This window comes from Meles meles, chromosome 14, assembly GCF_922984935.1.
Source record: "Meles meles chromosome 14, mMelMel3.1 paternal haplotype, whole genome shotgun sequence".
NCBI classification, from domain to species: Eukaryota; Metazoa; Chordata; class Mammalia; order Carnivora; family Mustelidae; genus Meles; species Meles meles.
In genome coordinates this window covers 28,819,826-28,839,808 of record NC_060079.1, presented here as the reverse complement: position 1 = coordinate 28,839,808, position 19,983 = coordinate 28,819,826, and the positions used below count along the sequence as shown (strand labels likewise).

The window sequence follows — 19,983 nt, the reverse complement described above, 5'->3', positions numbered from 1 at the left end:
CCAGTGGCCCATTAATCCTTCTAAAATATAAATAAAATCGTGTCACACTCCTAAACTACCCCTATCACAGGAGTAAAAAGTCAAAGTCCCAACATCTACAAGGCCCTGGCAGGTCTGCCCTCTTCCCCAATCTACAGTTCCACCTGGGGCTCCTTCCTCTCTAGCCACATGGGCTTCGACTCCAATCTACAGCTCCTGCCTCAAAGTCTTTGCACTTGCAGTTCATTCTGCTTACATCCCTATTCCCCCAGATTATCCACGGCTCTGATCCCTCAACTCCCTAACGTCTTTGTTTGAATGTCACCTTCTTTATGACTGACACTGACATTTAAAACTGCCCTATCATTCTTCTTTGTGTGTCTCTCCCCATAGAACTCATTGCCTTCTAATACACACTGCTTTATTCTGTCTTCTGCCACCAGGAAATGTTAAGCTCCATAAAGATAGGGATTTCTGTGTGTTTCCTTCACTGCTATGTTCCCAGTTCTTGCTACATAGCTGGAATTCAATAAATAACTGTTGAACTGACTGAGTAGGCAGGGAAAAATATTACTGTTGGACAAATTATGAGACATGAATGAACAGCCTCCAAGTGTGCAGGGCAGAATCAGAAGTAGAGGAAAAAGGGGAAAGTGAGAGAGGGAAGAAGGGGAGAAGAAAAGTAAGGGGGTGGTAAGGAGAGGAGTAACAGCCTACCTGGAGCGTTCTGATGCCCAGGAAAAACACCAGGAGACTGTCTCCAATACCATGATGTCGAAGCCTGGAAATTCCAGGAAGGCTGGCCGTTGAGGTGAGGCTGAGAATCAAGCGGGGACTGGGCGTCGAAGGGAGGCTGTGCCCCGGGAAGAATCTGGGCGTCGAAGGGAGGAGGCGCCTCGGGGAGAGCCTGGGCCTCCTGAGGGGGCCGCTTCTCTGAGGAAGGCTGTGACCCTGCTACGGGGGGCGACGACGAAGGCGGTGGTGGTGGCGGCGGCAGCATTGCCCAGAGCATCCAGCTGTCCCGCTGCGCGGCAGTGTCGCTCGGAGGCCCCAAAGTGGGGGTCAGCTCGGATGCTGGAAAACACCCTGCAGAAGTCACGAAATCACTAGCCGGCTCAGCCATGCCTCCCGCCAGGTGAGAATCCAGCATGCGAATGTGGCACACGCCTTAGGCGTCACCTCCGTTCTCGCGAATTACGCGACTCTGCCAACCAGGGGCTTCTACGTCATTGGTAGGCGCCGGGAAAACTTCTGCATTTCCGACGGATCCCGGGTTGCTTCTTGGGTAGACTTGATTTTGCGTGGTTAGAGTTGTATGCTTGAGCAGAGTCCGCCACTGCGGATGGCGAGGGATCTGATCGGGCCGGCGCTGCCGCCCGGCTTCAAGGCCCGCGGGACAGCCGAGGACGAGGAGCGAGACCCCAGCCCTGGTAAGCGGCGGCCTGGACGCTACCTGCCAGGCCCGCCCGCCCCGTCTCTGGCGCGGCCCCACTCTTTGAATAGAGGTCTAAGGCCTGAAAGGGCGGAGCGGTGGCCTGGGGCGCGGCGGAACAGAACTACTTGGCTTCTTTAGTGGTAGCGGGAGGGGAGGGTGGCCTGATAATCAAGACGACGATGATGTATTCTCATTTAGCGGTGAATGGGCTGGACCCTATGCTAAACAATCGATACACATTCAGTCATTTCATTCTCCTAGCAACTGTATAAGGCAAAGATTATCATTTCCATGTTACAAACGTAACACTGAGGCCCAGGCTGTTGCGCAGATCGCATAGCGAATAAACGGTGGAGCACGATTTAGAACACAGCCAGTGCTCCTAACCTCTGTGCCATTTCGTCTTCTGAGGTATGATGCTCTTGGCTCTTGTAGATGATGCTTTGCTCCCTCGTCTCCAGACTACCTTCGTAGCCCCTCTTTCTCTCATTGTATCTGAAAAACACGGCCCAGTGCTGAAACCAGTCCCGAGTTTCTGCGCTGTTCCTGAATATTCTAGGTTCTGGCCTCACTCCACTTCTTGACATGCTCCTACTCCATTCTCCAAGGCCCAACTTAAATGTCAGTGAAGGCTTCAGTGAAGCTTTTCCAAACTCTCCCAAGAATGGTCATGCCTTCCTTTTCCCCCCGGGTTTTCTTCTACTTAATTACATAACATATTTAATATACTTTTTTTTTTAATTTTTATTTCTTTGACAGAGAGAAATCACAACTAGGCAGAGAGGCAGGCAGAGAGAGAGGAGGAAGCAGGCTCCCTGCCAAGCAGAGAGCCCGATGCGGGGCTCGATCCCAGGACCCTGGGACCATGACCTGAGCTGAAGGCAGAGGCCTTAACCCACTGAGCCACCCAGGCGCCCCTAATATACTTTTTTTTAAAGATTCTGTTTATTTATTTGACAGACAAGAGATCACAAGCAGGCAGAGAGGCAGGTAGAGAGAGAGAGTAAGCGATGCAGGCTTCCTGCTGAGCAGAGAGCTGGGTGCAGGGCTGGATCCCAGGACCCTGGGATCATGACGTGAGCTGAAGGCTGAGGCTTTAACTCACTGAGCTACCCAGGTGCCCCTTTAATATACTTGTTAAAAATGATTTGTGACGTATCTGACTCACCATGGCAGTATGATCTTCTAGTTTAACAGAGTGGCACTTACCAAATAAATGCTTTCTATCTCCTTTAATGTTTGCTCTAATTTGTAGACTGGGATTGACACCAAAGTTGGAAAAGAGTAAAACTGGAAAACCAACCCACCCATTTCTTTCTTTCTTTTTTTTTTTAAATATTTTATTTATTTGAGAAAGAGTAGAGAGTGAGTGAGAGGGAGAGAGAGTACAAGCCAAGAGAAAGGCAGAGGGAGAGAGAGAAGCAGACTCCCCTCTGGGTAGGGAGCCCAATGTAGGGCTGGATCCCAGGACCTGAGATCATGACCCCAGCAGAAGACAGCCGCTTAAGGGACTGAGCCACCCAAGCTCCCCTAACCCTCCAATTTCTTAATCTAATTCTCATTCTTTGACTGGGGTGGGGGGCGGTGCGGGGGTGGGTAGCGGGCATGTTTCCACCTAGAGATCTCCCTTCTTTTAAAACTGCCAACAAGTCATGTTTATTTTTGCAAGGAAGGATCCGTTCAACTAAAGTTGAAGAAAAGTGGGGTTAACCAGATTTTTTTTTTTTTTTTTTTAAAGATTTTATTTATTTATTTGACAGAGAGAGATCACAAGTAGATAGAGAGGCAGGCAGAGAGAGAGAGAGGGAAGCAGGCTCCCCGCCGAGCAGAGAGCCCGACGCGGGACTCGATCCCAGGACCCTGAGATCATGACCCGAGCCGAAGGCAGCGGCTCAACCCACTGAGCCACCCAGGTGCCCCTAACCAGATTTTTTAGTTGGGTTTCTACATGTATGTTGTTTTTGGTTCACCATATTCCCTGACCTTAAACCAAGGTAGAATTTGCAGGTAAATAACCACTAATCTCCCAAATAGATACTTTAATTATGATTGGCTTCCATCATTCTGCAGCATTTATTTCAGGTACTCCTTTCTCCGTCTACTCTCTTGTGTTTGTTTCTTTTGTGTATTCCTTCTCTTCTCACCCCCACCCTCAGCACTTAACACTGTGTGTGTATGTACTCCCCTCTATCTTGACCAAGTTTTACCCCGCCTGGCACATAAAAGATCCTCGGTAGATATTTGTTGGCCACTTGCTTGCAAGCACAATGTCTTACGCACAGCATGTTCTTTTTAACACCTAAAATCCCCCCTACAATAATTCTGTTCCCTTCATAACCTTCTAGATGGCTGATCCTATAACTGTTGGCCAAAAAAATCTTGAGATATTTCTTTTTTTTTTTTTTTTTAAGATTTATTTATTTGACAGAGAGAGATCACTAGTAGGCAGAGAGGCAGGCAGGGGGGGGGGGAAGTAGGCTCCCCACCAAGCAGAGGGCCCGATGCAGGACTTGATCCCAGGACCCCGAGATCATGACCTGAGCCAAAGGAAGAGGCCCAACCCACTGAGCCACCCTGGCACCCCATTTTGAGATATTTCTTATCTCATTCTTCTGTCTGGTTACTTAAGTTTATAAGTACCAATATCCTTGAAATATACTTGGTTACACCATAGAAGTTCCCTTGTTGCCCTCTTCCAGGCACTACCTGCCTCCCCATCCCTCTTTCAACCAAAGGGGAACAACTATCTTGACTTACCATAGATTGGTTTTGTGTGCTTTATGTAAGTGGAAAAATACAATATGAACTCTCTTGTAACTGGCTTCATATTTTGACATAACATTATTTTGCGAGATTCATCATGTTGATGAATTATTGTGGGTGTTACCGCAGATTGTTTATTGTCACTGCTGTCTAGCAGTCTATTATGTGAATGTTCTGCAATATCCTACCCATTTTACTCCTGATGGACTTTTTTTTAAATATTTTTATTTATTTGACAGAGAGAAATCACAACTAGGCAGAGAGGCAGGCAGAGAGAGAGGAGGAAGCAGGCTCCCTGCGGAGCAGAAAGCTGGATGCGGGGCTTGATCCCAGGACCCTGGGATCATGACCTGAGCCGAAGGCAGAGGCTTTAACCCACGGAGCCACCCAGGCGCCCCACTCCTGATGGACATTTGAGTAGTTTCCCTCTTTTGGCAGTTAACAGCACCCTGTTGTGCGTTATAGTACATGTCTTTTTGTGAACACATGTTGCATTCCTTTGGAAATTTTTGGATCATTGGGCATGCATCGGTTCAGCTTTAGTGGATATTGCCAGTTTCCAAAGTAGTACCAATCTATACTCCCACCAGCCTGGGTGAGAATTCTAATGATTCCATATTCTCACTTAGTTGTCTGTCTTTTTAAACTCATGGTTTGTTTCTAGACAATAAACTTTTTTTTTTTCAAAAAAATATATATATATATTTCTAGACAATAAACATTTTTTTCAAAAAAATATATATATTTCTAGATAATAAACTTTTTTTTTTTTCAAAAAAAAATAATAAACTGATGGTTTGTAGCAGTGTCTCATGGTAGTTTAATTTGCAGTTCTATGATAACAAATGAAGTCCACTACCTTTTCATATGTTTGTTGTTGGTTTTTTGTTTTGTTTTGTTTTTTTGGAAACGCTGATGTGTGTCAGTCTTTTGTTCATTTTCCACTGGTTTGTCCGCCTTTCCTTACTGACCTATTGTTTTCTTTTTTTTTTTTTAAGATTTTATTTTATTTATTTGACAGAGAGAGATCACAAGTAGACAGAGAGGCAGGCAGAGAGAGAGAGAGGGAAGCAGGCTCCCTTCTGAGCAGAGAGCCCGATGCGGGACTCGATCCCAGGACCCTGAGATCATGACCTGAGCCGAAGGCAGTGGCTTACCCCACTGAGCCACCCAGGCGCCCTATTGTGTTCTTTATATAGTCTTAACAAGTCATTTTTCAGTTATGTGTGTTGCAGGTATCTTCTCTAATTCTCTGGCTTCGCTTTTCACTCTCTCAGTATATTTTGATGAACAGAAGTTTTTAATTTTAACATATTCTGATTTTTGTTTTTTTTTTTCTTTTATGGTTACAGCTTTTTGCACTCTATTTAAGTAGTCCTTGCCTCCTCTAAGGTTACAGAGTTGTTCTTCATTTTATCCTACAAGTATTATTGTTTTAGCTTTCACATTTTTATTTGCAGTTCATCTGGAATTGATATTTCTGTATGGTGTGAGATAGGGGCGAAGATTTATATTTTTCCTCACAGATATCCAATTGGTCCATCAACCTCCCCTCTCCATGACACTGTAATGTCACCTTCTTTATATATCATGTGACCATATATATGCATCTAGTTACTTTTTTATTCTGATAAAATACACATAACATATCCCATGCTAACCATTTTTAAGCATTTTAACCATTTTTAAGCATTAAGTACATTCACATTGTGCAACCATCACCACTGTCCATTTCCAGAACACTTTTCCTCTTGCAAAACTGAACTCTGTACCCATTAAACAGTGAGTCCCCGGTGCCACTTCCTCCAGCCCCTGGCAATCACCATTTTACTTTCTATCTCCATGAATTTAACTACTCTAGGTCTCTTGTATAAGTGGAATCATACAAGGACACTTGGGTGGCTCAGTAAGTTAAAAGTCTGCTTCAGCTCACCTCGTGATCCTGGAGTCCTGGGATCCAGCCCCACATTGGGCTACCTGCTCAGCAGGAAGCCTACTTCTCCCTCTGCCCCTCCTCTCACTGATATGCTTTCTCTCTCCCTCTCTCTCTCTTCAAGTAAATAAGTAAAAATCTTAAAAAAAAAAAAAGTGGAATCATGGGGCGCCTGTGTGGCTCAGTGGGTTAAGCCGCTGCCTTCGGCTCGGGTCATGATCTCAGGGTCCTGGGATCGAGTCCCGCATCGGGCTTTCTGCTCGGCAGGGAGCCTGCTTCCCTCTCACTCTCTCTGCCTGCCTCTCTGCCTACTTGTGATCTCTCTCTGTCAAATAAATAAATAAAATCTTAAAAAAAAAAAGTATGTATACAATAAGAGAGAAAACAATTTTTCATAAATTTTTGTTGAAATTCAAAGCATAAAGGAGTACAATTTTATTGTAGTGTATAAGCCTACTAATAATGAGAAGAATGGGATTGCTTTTGGTGGGAATAACATTTCATTTAATTGGGGTTCTGAGTTAGTGTTTCCTGTCATCAGAATCCATTGCTAATCTGTAATGAAGGTTGTTTCTTTAAGAGAAACAGAGCATGTGTGTACATGAGGATTTGGTTGGGGCAGGGAGCAGAGGGGGACAGAGAGAGAGAATCCCAAGCAGGCTCCAAACCCAATGTGGGCCTGATGTAGGACTCATTCTCATGACCCTACAATCATGACCCAAGCAGAAATCAAGAGTTTGATGTTTAACCAACTGAGCCACCCATGTGCCCCTGTAATGAGGTTTTATTTACTATACTGAATATATTTTTTTCTGTGCATAGTTTTGTGTTACAGATGTTACAAGGGAAAAATAATGAAACATAACCCCTATTCTCATGGAATTAATTATCTATTTGTAAAATTACCATTGCAGTGGGTGATCTACCTTAATAATTCTAATACAACATTACTGTTTTAGGACAGAGATGAACTAGTTCATTACAAGTGCCTAAAATAATTTTGAGACAAATTCGAGACAAATCCTAAAGAAGGATACCTATAAAAGAGTGAAGCCAGGTGTGTCCTTAATTTTATTAGAAAGTTTATAGTGTGGCTTATACCAACTTACATTTTCTTTTTTTTTTTTTTAAGATTTATTTGTTTATTTATTTATTTATTTATTTGACAGAGAGAGATCACAAGTAGGCAGAGAGGCAGGCAGAGAGAGAGGAAGCGAAGCAGACCTCTGGCTGAGCAGAGAGCCCGATGCGAGGCTCGATTCCAGGACCCTGGGACCATGACCTGAGCCAAAGGCAGAGGCTTTAACCCACTGAGCCACCCAGGTGCCCCACCAACTTACATTTTCAATATTCTTTTTCCTTTTTAGGTCACTATCTCTTAATATCCTGTTCCTTCATTATATAATGGGTATTTCCTTTGATACAACCCAAGTAGAATCTCACTCTTTTACAGTATTTTTCCTGTGATCATTTTTCAAAAATAAGGCTTTGCATCCTTCTCAGATGAATTTTATCTTCATCTATTTAACTATGCTCTTTTTTATATACCACACTTGTTTCTTTAAAAATTTAAGGCAAATTTATCTGTTAGTTATAAAACCAAGGACAGCACATATTTAGACCATTTAGTCTTTTAATCATTCGAACTGTATAAAAGAATAGTAAAATCTTTTTTCTTTAGATTTTTTTTCTTTAAAGATCTTATTTATTTGAGAGAGAGAGACGAAGATAGCAAGAAAGAGCACAGGTGAGGAGGAGAGGGAACAGCAGGCTCCCTACTGAGCAGAGAGCTTGACGTGGGACTTGATCCCAGGACCCTGGGATCATGACCCAAGCCGAAGGCAAACGCCCAACTGACTGAGCCACTCAGGTGCCCCTTAAGATTTTATTTTTTAAGTAATCTCTACACACAACATGAGGCTTGAACCTGCAGCCCTGAAATCGAGAGACACGTGCTCTACGGACTGAGCCAGGCTCCCCGTAAAATCTTTCCTTAATCCAAACCAATCTAAAATTACCCAGTTAGTGTCAAGTTGACAAATTACATTGGTAACACTCTCATATAAGAAAAGATGGGAGCAAAAGAGAAAAAAGAGAGAGAGGAAAAAAATCTCTAATATATAGAATGAAGAGGAAGATAAAAGAGCTAATCACTATGAAAGGTAAATTTTCATAGTCATTTTCATGGTGCAGCTGTGACCTCTAGAATTTTGAAGAAAGGTTTATTGATAGAAGGTGGTATCCTTCCCTTCTTACTATAGTCTAAAAGGTGTTTTCTCTAGGAATTAATACACATAAAGAGATAATTTAGAAATTATTAAAGACATTAATCACTAAGGTTGCAAGTCAGATACACTCTCCATGTATATATAGTTGGGGAACGCTTACATACTAACTATGCAGTCAGTCTTAAACAAGAGTTGGAAAGGGGGGCACCTGGGTGGCTCAGTGGATTAAGCCACTGCCTTCGGCTCAGGTCATGATCTCAGGGTCCTGGGATCGAGCCCCACATCGGGCTCTCTGCTCTGCGGGGAGCCTGCTTCCTCCTCTCTCTCTGTCTGCCTCTCTGCCTACTTGTGATCTCTCTCTCTGTCAAATAAATAAATAAAATCTTTAAAAAAAAAAAAAAAAGAGTTGGAAAGGGGCGCCTGGGTGTCTCGTTGGGCATCTGCCTTCAGCATTGGTCATAATCCCGGGTCCTGGGATCGAGCCCCGCGTCAGGCTCCGTGCTCATCTGGAGGCCTGCTTCTCCCTCTACCTCTCCCACTGCTTGTGTTCCCTCTCTCAGTGTGTCTCTCAAAAAAATTAAAAATCTTATAAAAAAAAAAAAAAAAGGAGTTGGAGATATGGTTCCTGTCCCTTAATTCTTAATGTTTTCCTCTTTTGCTGCTTGATTGTCCTTTTCTAGGCATGCTGAATTACTAGTGTAGCATGTGGTAAAATTCCTACCTTTATTTAATGACATACAGAAGAATATTGAAAAAAAATGCATCAGATTTTTAAAAACAAAAGTTTGGATTTTTAAGTCAACTTATTGTGTATTGAGAATTTCTTTTTTTTTTTTTTAAGATTTTATTTATTTGTTTGACAGACAAAGATCACAAGTAGGCAGAGAGGCAGGCAGAGAGAGAGGAGGAAGCAGGTTCCCTGCTGCACAGAGAGCCTGATGTGGGGCTCAGTCCCAGGACCCTGGGATCATGACCTGAGCCAAAGGCAGAGACTTTAACCCACTGAGACCTAGGCGCCCCTTGAGTATTTCTTCTATAGAAATACATGAAGAGGAGATAGGAAAAAATGTTCAGAAATAGACCAAATGTTCCAAAACTGGCCTTTTTTCCCCTCAGCTTAATATCAGTAAACCCAGATACCACTCGTAGTGCCACTGGCATGTTTAGTGGTCATGTTAAACTTAAAATGTGAAAAGCAAACTCGGGGGCACCTAGCTGGCTAAGTCAGAAGAGCTTGTGAATCTTGATCTCAGGGTCATGAGCTCAAATCCCCTGTTGAATGTAGAGATTACTTAAATAAATAAACTTTTTTTAAAAAAGCTTTCAAAAAAAGATGTGGAAAACAAATTCTTGACACTTCCCCCAAACTTGCCTTCCTCTCAGTCTTCCCCATATTAGCAAATGCATTACCATCCTCCTGATTGGCCAGCCAGGCCAGAAACCTAAGACTCAACCTCAAGTCCTTCTCCCCACCCCCACCCCCAGTCTTGAGGTCTTTTATTTTCTTTACATTTATCATGCCATGAATTCATAGGGAATGGGTTCCAGCAGTTCGGGCTCGTTTCCATTGGTTCTTCCGAAGTGTGCTTCACTGGGCAGAGCAGGCTGACGCTTCAGTTGTACCCAAGTACCTTTCTCTTTGGCTTCCTCCTTTTTCTGATCATTTTCCTTCACACGCTTCAGGAAACTATCTCAGCTCTTTGAATGTTTAATATGCTCAATGCATACATTAATTCTCTTGGCAGGAATCTTGCCCTTAACTTGTTTGTTTACAACAATGCCAGCAGCATGCCGAGTAACATTGTAGACTCTTCCGTTTTGCCATGGTAACATTTGTGGGGCATTCCCTTTTGAACAGTGCCCATCCCTTGATGTCCACAATATCACCTCTCTTGTAGATTCGCATGTATGTGGCCAAAGGAACAACTCCATGTTTTCTAAAAGGCCTAGAGAACATATAATGGGTACCTCTCTTTCCCTTTGTGTTGGTCATTTTGGCGAATTACTGGAAGATGGTGGTTCCAGCCAAAAGTCCTCAAGTCCTTTTTTGGGGGGGCGGGGAGGTCTCACTTCTCCCATCCAGACCATTAGCAAGTCCTCTTTGCCCTTCCTTCAAATTATGTTGCAAATCAAATTATTTCTTGCCAGCTTTCTAACTCATCTCCCTTACTCCCAATCCCCCAGTCTATTGTCCATAAGCAAACAGGTATTTTAAAAAATGTAATTCAGGTTATGTCTCTCCAGACTTAAAACCTCTCAGTGACTGCCTATCATTAAAATCCAAACTCCTTACCACATCTCATATTAATATCTATTGAGTGCTTAGTGGATGCCAGCTACTATGTAAGATGCTTTACATGTGTTAACTGACATAATCTTCACAATAGCCTTGTGAGATTGGGAATATTATTAATATCATTTTCAGATCAAGAATATAACACAGGTTGGTTAAATAACATCCAGGGGCACCCCAGTGGCCCCAGCGGGTTGAGTGACCAGCTCTTGGTTTCAGCTCAGGTCCTGATCTCAGGGTGGTAAGATCAAGCCCCGCACTTGACTGCCGCTCGATGTGGGGCAGGGACTGTCTGCCCGAGATTCTCCCTCTCCCTTCCCCCCACTTGTACATGCTCTCTCTCTCTTAAATAAATAAATAAATCTTTAATACATAAATAACATCCAGATCACACAGCTAGTTAGCAGCTAAGCTGGAATGCAAAGCCGAAGAGTCTGACTCCAAAGCATACAGTCTGGCCCCTCTATCCCAGCCTCATGTCATTTTGCTGACTTGGCTTGTCCTTCAAGCATATCAAGCTTATTTCCATGATGGGATTTTTGCAGTCACTATTTCTCTGTCTAGAATGTTCTTTCTTCAGATGGTTGGGTGGCCACTGTCATCTCATTTAAGTTTCCATTCAGATGTTTTCTCTGAGAGGACTTCCCTGACCTCTGTCTTTAAAATTCCTTCCCCACATATTTACAGTCACTCTTTATATTTGTTTCCTTTTTATATTGTTTTTTAGGAGTATTTACTTAGTATTTGTTGGATGGATGGATGTTGACTCTTCATTGAATGTTGCCTAGTATAGTGATTAAGGGTATAGGCTCTGAAATCAGGCTCCTGGGTCCATATCCCAACTCCTGTACTTAATTGTGTGAAGTTGGGCAAGTTGCTTTCTGCCTCAGTTTCCTTATCTGAAAGGTAGAAATAATAATACTTCCTAATAGGGTTGTTGTTAGAATTAAATAAGTTAATGGTAATGCATGTGAATTTTTTTTTTTTAAGTAGGCTCCACGCCCAGCATGGAGCCCAATGCAGGACTTTAACTCACGACCCTGACATCAAGACCTGAGCCGGGATCAAGAATCAGACACTTAACCAACTGAGCCACCCAAGCGCCTCTTGCATGTGAATCTCTGAAAATAGGGCATAGAAGGGGCTCCTGGCTGGCTCAGTCAGTGGAGCATTTGACTCTTGATCCCAGGGTTGTGGGTGTAGAGATTACTTTTTTAAAAATGCATAGCATATCAGAACTCAAGACATATTTTTTCCTCTTTTATTTATTATTTTCAAGTTTTTGCTATTATTAATATTGAATGAAGAGCATGCCAGGAAAGTTCTTTGGAAAATCATATTTTCAGGCCCTACTCCAGGCCAGCTGAATCAGAATTTCTGTGGAAAGGGCCCAGGAATCTTTTTTAAAAGATAATCTGGCTTGGGGCATGCATGCATAAATATATATATATGAATATATTTGATATATATATCAAATATATATATATGAATATATATGAATACATGTGTGTGTATATATATATATATATACACATATATATATATGAGTTTTTGGCAATTGTGATAAACATCCAGGTTTGGGAACTGTGGCAGCAGAGTTTTAGCATCACTGCTCAGGTTCAATGTAGAGAGGTGTGACATGACATCATGCAATGGCATTATATAGTCAATTGTAATTTTGCTAAGTTGTAGAGTGAGAGCAAGTCATTGTGGTGAGTGGGTCCAGAAGATCCCCAACCCCCATCCCCAGCATCGACATCCTGGTGTAGCCTCATTCTCTGTGTCTTTACTAGTAAGCAGTAAAGCTTAAAGTGACACTAATTTTTGTTTCAGCTTGAAAAATCATCTCAAAAAGAAAACAGGGGTGCCTGGGTGGCTCAGTCAGTTGGGCATCTGCCTTCAGCTCAGGTCATGATCCTGGGGTTCTAGGATCAAGCCCCGAGTTGTGCTCTATGTTCAGTGGGGGAGTCTGCTTCTCCTTCTCCCTCTCCCTATGCTCCTGCTTGTGCTCTCTATCTCTCTCTCTCAAATAAATAAACAAAATCTTTTAAAAAATAAAAATAAAAACTGGGAAGTATGATGATGCCAGTAAAGATACTTTTTAAAGTGGTGGTTCTTAATCAGAAACCAGAATGGATAGTTTTGATTATTGATGTGTTAGAGTATGGAATAGCAAATTTGTTGCTTGGTTAGCACGTGATGTAAATATTGCCTATCAAATGCTGTCTGTAGGAGCAAAAACTCGTGAAACTATCTTGGCAGTTGCACCAACCAAAATTGGAACCAATGCAAAAATTGTAAGATGTCAGGGAAGTTATATGCCATTGTTACAGTTACAAGTTTGGGTATTAATTTTTTTGTGAATTTCATACTACGTAAACCACGATTGCTGCCTTTCTGTAGTTGGAAAGACAAAACCACCACACACAAAACAGGGACAAATGAGATTAAAGTTCATAGTAATAGCCCACAAGTGCTGTGAATTTCAAAAGAGAAGATATAATATGTCATCTAGGGGCTTCATTGAAACAGTTGTGGCTAGTTAGGACTTACACAAGAAATTTTCTTCAGTTGCAGGACCAGCTCTGCCCCCTAATTATAAAAGTAGTAGCTCGGAGTCCTCAGACAGTGATGAGGACAGTAGTTCGTTGTATGAAGAAAATCAAGAATCTGAAGACGATGACAGTGGTCCAGTGGCAAGGTCGGTCACTTAAATTAAATGATAAACCAAGCTTCAAATCTAGCATACATTGGCTGGAACAGATAGCTAGTCAGAGAACAACATATCTGTATTTTTACAGCAGAAGAAGAAATTCTTTCACACAGCATTGCCTCATGAACTATACTGTGGAGAAAGAAATTTATTCTAGTAGCAGATAGCTGTGAGATTTTGATTAAATTCTTACAGAAAGGATTTTTCCTGAAAGTTTTGCTGCAGTGACTAAATATTCTAAATAAGCCATAGCATTTCTCTTAAAAATTTTTTCTGCAGTGGATGGTTTTTGCTTAAGTAAATGAATGACTTCCCTCTAACAATCTTACTTACCATAGATCCATGTAAATAAGAAGTGGAATCTTTGTTTAGTATTGGGTTGCAAGGGTTTTTTTTTAATGCATTTTAAAGATTATGGATAGAAATAGCAAGTTAAAACCCTTCCTGAATGAGATTAAAATGGAGAATCATGAACTTTTTGCTCTAAAATTTTCAGCACGTGCACTGTTCAAAACCTCAGCAAGTGGAATCTTTAACTAACACTGTAGAAAATATAGAAAACTGATAAGGTATTCCCACCAGAGAGAATTAACCAATCTCTGTTCTAGACCAAAAATAAATTCCAAGAAAAGGTTAGTGTAAGATCTACTGTGGTATCCATTTGCTGTTACTGGGTAAGATTAATTTTTGTTAGTATTTATTGTCAGCATTTATACAACTAGTTGGGAGTTAATGCTTCCTTTAAAACTCAAAACTTCTCTGTGAAAAAAATTTGCATAAAGTTGCGCTACTGTATTTTTAGAAAACAGAGGAGAAATCAAGATGATGACGACGATGATGATGATGAAGGGTTTTTTGGACCAGCTCTTCCTCCTGGATTTAAAAAGCAGGATGATTCTCCTCCAAGGTGATAATGTGTGATAGTTCAAGCCTGTCTTTTCTGAATATTTCAATTTGTGTTTGTTAATTCACTAAAGAGTTGTCCGAAATTGTTTAACTTACAGACTTAGGTAACATTTGAAATGCATAGGGATAAGTAATTGTCTCCTATAACAAAAACGATGATTTCATTCTGTATAAAAATTTTGTGGTTTATAAAAAAACTTTGCATCTCTTAGGTGATGCTCACAAGAGTGTTTTGTAGTAGACTGATTGGAACATTATCCTTCTTCCCCAATTTTTGAATAGTTAAGGTTGCACACATAGTGAGTGTCCTATCTGGCCTGGGGCTGGAATCCTGGTATTTGACTTTTAATATCAGATGCTTTTTCAGTTTTTTGGTGATAGAAGAAACAATTCCTGTATACCACGTTAAACAATTTGACAAACTTCTCTGTACCTCAAATCTGCCATCTGATAAAGAGGATAACAACAAGTACCTTTCAAAATTGTTGCGATGATTGAGATTTCATATTTACATACATGTACACATGTGTGTATGTCTCTTACGTGATACGTGGCCCCAAGTGAGTATATAGTAAGTATTGATTCCTATCTTCTTCTGGGAATTGTATGATTTTTAAATGCTGAATATGAAATTGTACACCAAATTGTTTATACTTCAGAACGTTATTACTCATACACAAGAGCAAGTAGAAAGGGCTATTGTACATTTTACTTTCAAACTTTGTAATCACATTCGTCAGCTCCAATTTTCGTATTACTTTGGTCTTTTTAGAATTAACAGGGATAAACTCTCCACTGATTTTGTATGGCCCCCAAGTCAGAATAATCTTTAAAGGGTCACTGAAAAAAACAAAGACAATCATGCCTACAAGTCCCATAGATGGCCTCAAAGCTTAAAATGTCCTCTCTGGCCTTTTACAAAAAATTTGCTGACCACTGAGGCACAACATTCCTTTTAAGAAAACACATTATTAGGTGTACAGCAATTTCTTTCTTGAGAGTTGTATTTTGGCTACTAAATGGCCAGGATCAGAACCCAGATCTGCTCCCAGTAGCGTTTTTCCTCCGCCAAGAAGCTTGCCTGTGAGGCTCTAGTTGAGCACAGTGCAACCTGGAAAATTCAGCTTAGGACTCAGTGCCATGTTGGTTGGTAATCCTGGCACAGTGACATCTCTGGGAAGAACATTGGTATGAAAGAAAGGATGAAGAAACTGAAAAGCATGAAAGAGAGGAGAAAATATCTTGTCTGTTATTTTTTTTCCTGATGTAAGGCTTTCTCTTTTTTAAGACCCAGATTTTAGGCACTTCTCTCATTTGGAACGATGTCAGTTCCCTCAGAAATGTGGCAATTGGGTAGCTTGAAAGAAAATGAACTTTGGCATCAAGGAGACCATGGTTCAAACTCTAGCTTGGCCACTTAACTTATTTGTGATGTCCTTGGGCATGATTTTGCTAACCTAGAAAATGGAGTGACTTACACCAACCAGGGTTGTTTGAAGGAAGCAGAAAGGCGCTGTGGTTGACATGGGATTAGCACAGCACCTTTTCCCTTGTCTGGAGGTCTCACGTGACTTACGTTCATTCTTGTAGACTTACGTTCATTCTTGTAGACTGATTTTCATTTTTGTAGACTTATGTTCATTCTCATAGACTTACATTCATTCTTGTAGAGCTCCACGTCATTGTTGGATCATTGGTAAGGACAGTGTTTAGATTTTTATACTACCCTGGCACACATAACCATTAATTGCCAACTTCTGTTGTATGCGTGTGCTGTTTACATTCTTCGAACTCAATTTCTACTTAAGGAGTTCTGACTATAATTAGATTGCCCCCGAAGAATGTGTCGGTGGACAATGACAATCAAAAGTGAAAGCCAAAGCACAAAATAGAAAAAGATCTTCACAGGCTTTAATTCTTAGTAAGGACTTTTTAAAAATTGGTATTTCTATTTAATGTAGTTCTTTTAGGAAGTGGGCATATGCCAGTGCCACAAAGATTGGGAATTACTGGTTTAATATCTTAGCATTGGCTAACAAATAGAAAGTAAAAAGGAGAAAATTAGATTTTTTTAAAGATACTACTAAGTGGAAAAATACTAGGTTATAAAATAAAAATACATTAAATAAAATTCTTGTTTTCAACATTTTATTATTACTTGGCTTTTTATTATTATTTGTGAACTTTTATTCTAAAAACTGCTTTTTAAAGTCAGGGAGAATGCTAAAGGTACATTTTATTTTTCAGGCCTATAATAGGTCCTGCACTACCACCTGGTTTTATTAAATCTACTCAGAAAAGTGACAAAGGCAGAGATGATCCAGGACAACAAGTATCATCATATTTCAACTCTGAGGTTTGGAAAATTTTTGGCTAAAGAATAAGATGTAGCAAACTCAAGACTTTACAAAGTAATATTCCTTTGCCTCAAATGTAACAAATATGCAGGCCTGTTCACATGAATCTAGGATTGTAAGGTAGAGAGATGAAATCAAAACCTTGTCCCAAAATGGAGATGTTACAAAAATAACAAGACAGTTACATGATGACAAGGATCTTACTTATTCATGCTTCTCATCTTTGAAGGGAAGCTTTAAAGTGCTAGGAAATAGAACATGATGAAAAGTTTAAGGAATCATTGTGATTTGACTTGAAAAAGAGGAAGCTGAGGAATTTGTTGACCATGATCTTTGCCTTGAAATCAGCTCTTAACGTATACAGCTTTAGTGCCAGTATATAACAAAGCTGGGAGTTAAGTGATGTTATGAAAAGATAGGTCAGATGATTTTAGAGTCAAGTATAAAAGCTGTTTTCTTGTTAGAGGCCTGGTCCTTATCAATAGCTGAGATTTGTAGAGTACTTTATAACTTGTAATGCTCTTTTCCCATCTATGGGTGAGTATTATTTTTATCTTCTCTGCCACCGTATGCAATAAATATGATCTGCCATCTTACAGATGCTAAAACCCAGAGAAATTAGGTAATTTACCCAATATTGCAGTTTATACTTATCAAAGCCACAGCTTAAACCCGTTTTTGTTTTCTTTTGTTTTGTTTGCAGTTTAGTTTTAAGTAACCTCTATACTCAATTCAGGCTTGAAGCTACAACCCCGAAATCAGGAGTCAGTCTACCAGCTGAACCAGCCAGGTGCCCCTTAAACCCAGTTCTTAAGACTTTAGATCACCTGTTCGGTCTGTTATTCTCCAGTAGCTTCCTGTATGCTCATCTCTACTGAGAATTCAGCAGTTACACTGAGGTTGTTACTAAGAAAAATAAATAACAGTGGTTAAGACCATGAACTTCAGAGTCATTTACTCATTCCTTCAACAGATATTTATAGAGCACCTACAGTGTATCAGGCACATAGTCACAGAAATGAGTCTGTCAACAAATCCTGTTGTCCTACCTTCAAAAGATATCCACAATCCAACCATTTCTGCAGTCACCCTGGTCTAAGTCAATATCATACTTCCCCTATTTTGTTGGTCTTAATACTTTATCCCTTGTTTTTCTGCTGCCTCTTTTCAACACAGCCGCTAGAGTGGCCCGGATAAAATGAAGTCAGATCGTGTCACTCACACCCAAAACCATCGGATTGCTCCTCCTGTCTCTGCATAAGAGCCGAAGCCCGGGGCCCCCTCTACAGTCTGGTCTCCTTTAGCTCCCTGATTTCCCCTCTTATTTTAATCTGACCACACTGTGCTCCTTGGTGTTCCTCCTCACATAAGCCAGGGAGGCTCCTACCCCAGAGTGTTGATGCCTGTAAGTCTCTCCAAAATGGTCTTCCCCTAGATATCTATGTGGCTTGCCTCCCAGAACTTCAGTTTTTGGCTGGAATGTCACCCTAATGGGGTCATTTCTGACCTCCTAATTCAAAACTGCTAACTCCTCCTCCCTCCTCCCTTAACTCCTCTCTCCTTCCCTCCTTTAATTTTCTCTAGAGCATCTGTCACCATCTCAGACACCATTTATTTTATTGCTTCTTTTTATTTACTGATGACCTCTGCCCACTAGAATGTGAGTCTGTTGAGGACAGAGATTTTTGTCTTCTCTCTAGTGGACATTCAGAAGCGTTTGTTGAATCAATGAATAAGTTAGACATAGTCCCAGCTAATCACACCTGCAGTGTACTGGGGAATACAGACACTAAACAAAAATCTAACATTATGAGTGATTCAAAAGGTGAAATGAAATACAGTGGAACCATGACGGACGACTCTAAACTAATCTGGAGAAATGAGAAAAAGTCTTTGTCTCTGAGAAAATGTCTAAAGATTGATGAGTTGGAGATATCTCAGCAAAGAGGGCAGGAAAGATTGTTCCAGAACATACAGATATCTTCTTTGAAGGCAAAAGAGGGTGGAGAGGGAGAGTTAGGATTTAAGAAGTCCGTTGTGGTTGGAGGAGAAAGAGAGAAGTCAAGAGTCATTGGAGCTTGGAATCCTGGAGGAGCTTGGTTTCACGTCAGTATCGTGCAGGTTGTTTTCCTTATCTTAGAGGGTTGTTGCAAGGATTAAGTCAGAACAGTAGGTATTCAACTTACAAGAGCTCTCATCATTGTCGTCATTCTTACCATCTTGACTACTGATGCCATGAGAGTATCTTTGAAAAATTTAGTGTAACTATAAGAAATCTTTATACCAAGGTTGCTAAATACAAGAATACATTACCAGAGGAGGTACCTCCAGGCACATGGAAGACTGAGCTGGCAGGTCATGCTTGGGGCTCCCTGCCACAAACACAAAGAAATGCCCAGGCAGGGGGGAATAGCAACAAAGTTAATACACAGCTAAGCTCCAGAGAAGGAAAGGGAAGTCTACAGGTGCTAATGACATTGAGAGAATTCAGAGCTAGAACAGGAAACACAAGCTTACACAGCAGAGGACCAAGGTAGTTTTAGGAAAGCCAGCCATAAGCGCTAGAGTTGGGCTTGGGGACCAGAGCTGTAGCTTTGGCTGTGCAGGCAGAGGAAAGGGAATTGCAGTCTCTGGATAAAACCCACAGCCTCCAGGTTCCACACTGCAAAAAAAGAGTCCTGGAGAAATACAACTTACAGCCCTTGGAATGTGGAAAGGAAGTTTCATGCTCTCTATAACCTACTTTCAGATGATTCCCAATATATCTGTCTATCTGTCTGCCTCACACGGAGAGTGGCAAGGGAATGGGAAAAGAAAGATAAATATGGTAAAATGTTAGGAGCTGATGGATTTGGGTGAGGGTACATGAGTGTTAGTTGTGAACTACATTTTCCAAAAAATTTGTTCAAGCATTCAGTTTATTCATGCTTGGAATTTTGTCCTAACTCAATTAGACAGCAGATGGATAGTTTATATCATTCCCTGGTGGTATCTATTCTATATTTTCTACTTCTCTTAGCAAAGGGTGAGGGGTAATGGTAGAGCAGGGCTTACGTCATCGTATGCCTGTTGCACTTGGTTGTACTCTTGGTTCTGAATTACTTGCTTTATAATTACCTTCTAACAAAAACTTTTTCAAAAAATACTTCTTGTTTTCATATTTTATTTTTTCAAAGAGGGGCTTCTCTTAGTCTCTCATTCATAGCATATACCCCTAAATTAAAACATACACAATAATACTAATATTTAGCAATCATTGAGCACTCGCCAAAAGCCTGACCTGCGTAGCACCGCATAAGCATATATTTGCATGACTTAATTATATTCCCAGACCATATAAACTTAATTGAATCAAAACAGCAATCCTGGGAAATGG

The 19,983-nt window shown here is 41.0% G+C and overlaps 2 protein-coding genes and 1 pseudogene across 3 annotated transcripts in view; 1 reads left to right on the top strand and 2 right to left on the bottom strand.

The window, feature by feature from the left end:
- NUFIP1 (nuclear FMR1 interacting protein 1) overlaps positions 1-1,144 on the bottom strand; it is a 45,311-nt gene extending 44,167 nt beyond the window's left edge. Inside the window, exon 1 of the mRNA XM_045978073.1 lies at positions 697-1,144. Within this exon, the coding sequence (XP_045834029.1) occupies positions 697-1,129 (433 nt within the window). The 5' untranslated portion in view covers positions 1,130-1,144. The remainder of the gene's footprint in view (positions 1-696) is intronic.
- Positions 1,145-1,224: 80 nt separating this feature from the next.
- GPALPP1 (GPALPP motifs containing 1) overlaps positions 1,225-19,983 on the top strand; it is a 39,444-nt gene continuing 20,685 nt past the window's right edge. For both annotated transcript variants that reach the window (XM_045978076.1, XM_045978075.1), the window contains exons 1-4: positions 1,225-1,409; positions 13,203-13,332; positions 14,147-14,251; positions 16,498-16,606. In XM_045978076.1, coding sequence (XP_045834032.1) covers positions 1,295-1,409; positions 13,203-13,332; positions 14,147-14,251; positions 16,498-16,606 — 459 coding nt within the window. In that variant the 5' untranslated portion in view covers positions 1,225-1,294. The remainder of the gene's footprint in view (positions 1,410-13,202; positions 13,333-14,146; positions 14,252-16,497; positions 16,607-19,983) is intronic.
- Positions 9,850-10,354, bottom strand: LOC123924999 (annotated as a pseudogene).